Source organism: Solanum lycopersicum, chromosome 3, assembly GCF_036512215.1.
Source record: "Solanum lycopersicum chromosome 3, SLM_r2.1".
In the NCBI taxonomy this organism is placed as follows: Eukaryota; Viridiplantae; Streptophyta; class Magnoliopsida; order Solanales; family Solanaceae; genus Solanum; species Solanum lycopersicum.
Genome location: NC_090802.1, coordinates 4,338,050 through 4,345,288, shown reverse-complemented (window position 1 = coordinate 4,345,288; position 7,239 = coordinate 4,338,050). Strand labels below are relative to the sequence as shown.

The following is a 7,239-nucleotide window of genomic DNA, read 5'->3' as shown; positions in this document are numbered from 1 at the left end:
AGTTAACGCTAATTTTGAGGTTTATTAGTTACAAATACTAAAGTCTACAAGGTTCATCAAATTAAGCAATGAGCAGATATACAATAGGAAAATTCAATTAATTTTTTCTTAATTCTATATATTAACAAATAATTTGGGCAAATATTTTTAATAAAATAGACAATTCATACGAGAAAGAGAGTACTAATTACTCTCCAAGTTTCAATATTTTTATCCTACTTTCTTTTCTATATTAAATATATATTCCTTCACTCCTTTTTAGCAATTTTATTCTTCATTTAATAAGATTTGTTAATTACTTTACATTTTTTTAGAAGAACATTTTGAAAACTATCAAGAAAATAATGATGGAAAATTGTCTTTAATTTATATATTCATATAAACCCGCTAGTTCATAATATAATTTAAGATAGAGTAAACTCCCCTTCACCCCCCCACCCCACCCCGAGCTTGCTTGTCTTCTTCCTAACTCCTATAAAATTACCGGCCACCAAAATTTATCATATCACTTAAAAACCAGAGGACCATTTTTGCTCTGCCATGGCGGGTTCTAACCAAACCCCAACCCCATACTACACTCCAACTTCCAAACCTTCACCACCCAACTACCCTTTTTCTTCTTGGAAAAAACTCAATCTTTACTATTCTTTAGCTGCCATCACTTTCCTCTGTTGTGCTTGTTATTACGCCGGTCAATTACAACACACCACCACCAATGTTGGCCTTCACCTCTCTAACACTGCCTCTACTTGTTTCTCGTCTCAAAACACAACTTCCCCTGTTTCTTCATCTTCCCCTGTTTCTTCATCTTCCCAATTGGATTTCACTACTCACCATTCCGCCGGCGATGGAGCCGGAGGAGCTGTGGTTCCAGATGACACAGTCAAGATTTACCCACCATGTGACGTTAAGTACAGTGAGTATACTCCATGTGAAGACCCTACAAGGTCGTTGAAGTATAACAGAGACAGATTGATATACAGAGAAAGGCATTGTCCAGAAAAGAGTGAATTCTTGAAATGCCGTATACCGGCGCCGTACGGTTACAAGAATCCGTTCAAGTGGCCAATGAGTAGGGATCTAGCGTGGTATGCTAATGTGCCTCATAAAGAATTGACAGTGGAGAAAGCTGTTCAGAACTGGATTCGGTTCGAAGGTGACCGGTTTAGATTTCCCGGTGGTGGTACTATGTTCCCTAATGGCGCTGATGCATATATTGATGATATCGGAAAATTGATTAATCTTAAAGATGGTTCTATTAGAACCGCCATTGATACAGGCTGTGGGGTATATTTACTACTTTCTTTATCTGATCAATTTCTTGCTGATAAAACAGAGTATAATTGAATACCTCAACACAAATTACTTTCTTTTTTTTTTGAATTTTATGTGTGTTTTCTTCTTCATTGTTTACGCTCCATGAATCTTGATTTTTTTTTTCTCATTTCTTGATTTTTTATGTAATAAAAGCTAATTCCCCACATTTTTAGAAATCATGAGAAGTCTACAAAAAGTGTTAGTTTGGTTGAACTTCACATGTTCATCTCTTGGTATGTTTCTTCCTAATTCTACAGTGACATTTACCAGAAATTTGGCAGTATTGCATAAAACCGCGTTTTAGATCACAAAATTCAAAAGTCATGGTTGATTACTATAACTTTGTGTTAATGTCAAATGACGGTTATATAAACTGAGACGGAAGGAGTAGTATTTAAGAAACTGTTAAACAATTTACGCAGGTGGCGAGTTGGGGAGCGTACCTTTTGTCAAGGAATATCCTAGCTATATCATTTGCACCAAGAGATACACATGAAGCACAGGTTCAATTTGCTCTTGAGCGTGGTGTTCCTGCTTTGATTGGAGTTATTGCTTCGAAAAGACTCCCTTATCCGTCTAGAGCTTTTGACATGGCTCATTGCTCTCGTTGCCTTATTCCTTGGGGCGAATATGGTGCGTACTAATTCTGTTCGTTTTGATCATTAATAATAACATGACATTGTGATTCTATTGTAATTGATGTTTTGATGGATGGATCGTTCAGATGGCACGTACTTGATTGAAGTTGACAGAGTCCTAAGGCCTGGCGGATATTGGATTCTTTCAGGTCCACCGATTCATTGGAGGAAATACTGGAAAGGCTGGGAAAGAACGAAACAAGACCTAAATGCGGAACAAACAAAAATCGAGAAAGTGGCTAGGAGCTTGTGTTGGAAAAAGTTTGTTGAGAAGGATGACATTGCTATATGGCAGAAGCCATACAATCATTTACAATGCAAGGAATTGCGAAAGGCGTCCAAGAATCCACCAATGTGTCCTGCTCAAGATCCTGATAAAGCCTGGTTTGTCCCTTTTCAAATCATACAACGTTGTTTACAGGCTATAGTTTTATACTGACGAATCGAGTGGTCTTACTGATGTATGTATATTCAGGTATACAGATATTGAAACATGTTTAACTTCCTTGCCTGAAGTTTCGAGTGAAGAAAAGGTAGCTGGTGGACAGTTGGAAAAATGGCCTAAAAGATTACACGCGATACCACCAAGGATTAGCAGAGGAACTGTAAATGGGGTCACGTCTGACACCTTCAACGAGGACTCACAGCTATGGAAACGAAGAGTTTCGTACTACAAAACAGTGAATAATCAACTCGGGCAACCAGGGAGATACCGAAATCTATTAGACATGAATGCTTACTTAGGCGGTTTCGCTGCCAATTTGGTTGATGATCCTGTTTGGGTCATGAACATAGTTCCTCCTGAAGCTAAGGTTAACACACTTGGTATTATCTACGAACGAGGATTAATTGGAACATATCAAAGCTGGTAATTTCCCAATCCCAATCAAGTCAGGGTCGACTATATGACAAACATTAGTATATTTTTTCTTAATTTACCACAAACATTTGTTGCAGGTGTGAAGCTATGTCAACTTATCCAAGAACCTATGATCTTATTCATGCTGACTCTGTATTTACTCTGTATAAAGACAGGTTCTGTATTTACTCTGTATAATAGATATTGAATCTCCTTACTTATTTGGTATGTTATATTCTGATTCGTTCGTCGGTTGTGTGTGTATGTAATACAGATGTGAAATGGAGGATATATTACTTGAAATGGACAGAATATTGAGGCCAGAAGGAAGTGTAATAATAAGAGATGATGTAGATACATTGATCAAAGTAAAGAGGATAACAGATGGACTAAACTGGGATAGCCAAATAGTGGATCATGAAGATGGACCATTGGAGAGGGAAAAACTACTCTTTGCAGTAAAGTCCTATTGGACAGCTCCATCTATTCAAGAATCTTAGATATCTTTTAACATTTTCATCTTCATAAGATTCCTCTATCTTTTTACAATTGTGATATATTATTGTTAACCTCATATCATTCTTTAGCTACTTCTTAAATCACTTGATATTATTATTAATTTTCATAAAAACTTGTCCCAAGAATAGTTATGTAACTTGAATCCTGTTTTCTAGTGCTACACGAAGTCTGTATGTGTGGGGATGGGAAAATATTTAATTTTATAGTCCAAGATTGCTGACAACTTTTTAATTACACAGTTAAGCTGTTCCCTTGTTAATTAATTAGTGTAAGCAGCCCTGTTTGTACTACTTCATCTACGTTTATTAGAATTCATTTTTAGTCAAACTCCCTTCACCACATACTTTAACATCTTGCTTTAATTGATTAGTTAACTATAAACATTTTAGGATCTTTCTTTTGATTAATTTGATATAAACCACTGATGTTAAAATAGGACATGTTGCGTCTATGTCAGTTGTCACCCATATATTAAAATATGAAAACTCTCACCCAGTCAAAATGTTTAACTAAAACTTGATGTCAATTTTAGGAGGTCACCGATATAATTTTATGTCCCTATAACTTCAGACACTTGTTAATTCCATTAAAAATTAATACACTCTCTTTCTTCTAATAGTATGCACTTAGCTATGTCCCTATTATTACAGACATTTAAAAAACTCTTAAACTTATTACAGAACAATAAACAGTACACCAGAATCAAATACTCTAAACAAAGAGATTCATTCTTAAACAACACAAGCAATTCGTTATTGTCCATCGAATTTATGTTGTTACAATGTATAGTAACTCAAAGTTAAATTTTTATTATTTGTGATTAGTTAAATTTAACCATATTCACTGATTTATATATTATACTGCATCACTAGCTGTTTAATGTTTTTATAAGTGAATCTATCAAATAGTTAAAGTAATTTTTCCAACTTAATATGTAGCCCAATTCATAAGTAAAATACTTGAGAAAACCAAAATTGAAGATATTTAAAAGGATTTTTGTCTCGACAACTTTTTCTCTCCATGTACACTTGTATATTATTGCAAGCTATATGTATATCTATCTATACAATTGGCATACCATGATATATACTTACGTGCACAAAAAAAACACAAGATATGTACATACACACAATATACAGACTTGTTTATCCAGCTTTTTAAACTCCAACATCTTTAAATGGTTTAGGGAATTAACCACTCTCTCTTCGTCCCAATTTATCTGACGTACTTCGAATTTTGAGATTCAAACAAGTTTATCTTTGACTTGTAGATTTTTTATTTATTTTTTTAAATATTTTGGATAGTTAATTGATAATATTTTTTATATAATTTAAAAATATATAAATTTTATTTTAAAAAAATTAAAGATTTCTTGTACAAATTTTTGATCTTGACTCCGAAAAAGAATAAATTTAAAGTACTTCGAATGGAGTTTAAATTCTTGTAAAGGGCAGCATGTTTAAATGATAAGCTTGAATTCCGTTATGCAATTATTCAGTTAGAAAGCTCACAGAGACCGAGAGTGCTATAATTACTCTTAAGTACGGTAAAATGAGTTCATATTTTGGTAACTTTAAATTGTTCATATTTTAATAGGTTGGGTGAGTAACCTTTTATATAGATAAAATATGAGTGTATATCTATATTTGATCTATAAAAATATGGGTAAAATATGAATTAGCCAAATGAGTTAAGTTTCTAAGTTTTATTGATTCAAACTTCATGATATTACTAAAAATACTGTAATTTTTCTTGTTTTTGTTGTATTTTATGAAACTAGCTATTATTCTCTCTAACTGAAAAAGGTAAAGTCTTTGCCACTCCAAAAATATATAATTTAGATGTACATTTCTTTTCTTAATTATAATTACATTTTATTTGTTTATTTAATCTTATATTGAATTATCAATAATAGTGTAAAATAAGCAAATCATGTATTAGCATTTGCATTACTTAAAGGGCATTAAGCATGTTTTAGTCTCAAATTGCAACTATTCATTTACTTCTATTTTAAAAATATTTTCATCTTGTTATAAATTTATATTATATTGAAAAATATAGGATTTTTTTTATTTTTATGATACAATAAAAACTAAATGAAGCATGTTCAACATTTTCATCTAAAAAAAATGACTAAAATATCTTCTCCATATTGAATTCTTAAGTAAAGTATATTTATTCATGAAAATATGGGTAATATATGGATAAACTAATATTTTACCCGACCCATTTATTATCCAATCAATTTTTATCCATATCAAATATGGATAGGTTGAATGATTACCCTTTTTTTTTTCATTTTCAATCCGCCCACATTTGACCCATCCCGCTCATTTGCCATCACTACTCTTAATTCAGAGAAGCCAGTAGTAATTTGTATAAATATGTATATTGAGCACCTTGTTTTAAAAGCAACTTCAAATTAGAAATAGTTAAGCGGAAAAATTCTAGATTCGCCTCACTAGTCGTTCTTACTTCCTAATTAATCCTTATGCATTCAGGGTAGCGACATATTGCAATTAGGGATCGTTTGATAGATTGTATAATAATAGGAGTGAATATGGTCTGTCGATAAGGCTAAGATTTAGTTATGTTGGGACTAGTAATATTGTGATTAGTTTTTATCCACTGTTTGGTTTGGTATATTGAGGACAAAATTCTGTCTTTAACCATGTACTAATAAGTAATAATATCTGTATTGCTAATATCATGATTTGTTATGTATTAGTTATACACCCTAAAATACGAAATATCCTATCAAATAAATGACTAACTATTTAATTATAATGTGAAAAAGAATTTGTAACCTGCAAAATAGGAGTGTTAATCTGTTATAAGTTGTATTTACATATATATATGTGGAGGCAGAGCTGACTGTTGTGTATGAAAACTCTGTATTAGGTTGTTCATGCATAATGTCCCTTGAATAATAATTATATTATAAATAGATTCACAACATATATACATTAACTCAGCTGATATATTGAAAGAAATAAATAACATGATGAAGTCCATTGTTTCCCTTGTGGTACTAGCAATTGTGCTTCTTCAAAGCCAAGTGATTCAATGTCAGGAGCAGATCACAACCTGCTCAGCATCACTGAACAACTTGAACATCTGCGCGCCGTTTGTGGTGCCAGGGACGATAACCAATCCAAACCCCAGTTTCGATTGTTGTTCTGCCCTCCAATTAGTAGACCGTGAGTGCATCTGCAACACTCTCCGCATCATCGCTCACCTTCCTTCTCAATGCAACCTTCCTCCCCTCTCTTGTTGGTAATGAACATATTCATTTCTTCAAATTTAAAAGGGAAAAGAGTCTGATAATACCGTCAACTTTGTCATTCAATGCTGATATACCTCTAGTTATAAAAGTGACTCATATATACATTTACTGTTATATAAACAACTTTGTCATTTAGTACTAATATACCTCTAGTTATAAAAGTGACTCATATATACATTTACTGTTATATAAACAACTTTGTCATTCAGTGTTAATATATCCCTAGTTATAAAAGTGACTCATATATACATTTACTGTCATATAAACAACTCACATTCTTAATTAGTATCATTCGCGTAGTGCTTACTGACTTTTATTTTTGCTGCAGAAAACTGAGCTGTATGTTGAATGCTGTCAATTATTCCTAGCTACATGAGCCATAGGAGAATAATATCCAGAGTTTCTAAGGCAATATACGTCGTCGCAAACCTTGCTTTATTTATTTTGTTTGTGTTGTTCTTTAGGGAAATATGCTATGGTCCTATGTGAACTGCAAGTTAACAATATATGATGTAATGTTGGTCAGTGAAGAGTCCTTTGTGTGTCATGTGATTTCAATAAGACAAAAATGTTCTTATTTTCAAACTAGACACTCTTGTGTTTGATATTTGGAGCTAGTT

The 7,239-nt window shown here is 32.7% G+C and overlaps 2 protein-coding genes across 2 annotated transcripts; both read left to right on the top strand.

The window, feature by feature from the left end:
- The first annotated feature begins 481 nt into the window (after positions 1 to 481).
- On the top strand, positions 482 to 3,660 carry LOC101267776 (probable methyltransferase PMT16). Its single transcript, XM_004234318.5, has 6 exons — positions 482 to 1,287; positions 1,740 to 1,950; positions 2,042 to 2,339; positions 2,431 to 2,823; positions 2,913 to 2,990; positions 3,089 to 3,660. Exons 1-6 carry the CDS (start codon positions 541 to 543, stop codon positions 3,312 to 3,314), a joined length of 1,953 nt encoding a protein of 650 aa, XP_004234366.1. The 5' UTR covers positions 482 to 540; the 3' UTR covers positions 3,315 to 3,660.
- Positions 3,661 to 6,298: 2,638 nt separating this feature from the next.
- LOC104646143 (stamen-specific protein FIL1-like) lies at positions 6,299 to 7,207 on the top strand. Its single transcript, XM_010319281.4, has 2 exons — positions 6,299 to 6,609; positions 6,948 to 7,207. Coding segments are annotated over exons 1-2 (276 nt in total). The 5' UTR covers positions 6,299 to 6,334; the 3' UTR covers positions 6,949 to 7,207.
- The last annotated feature ends 32 nt before the right edge of the window (positions 7,208 to 7,239 follow it).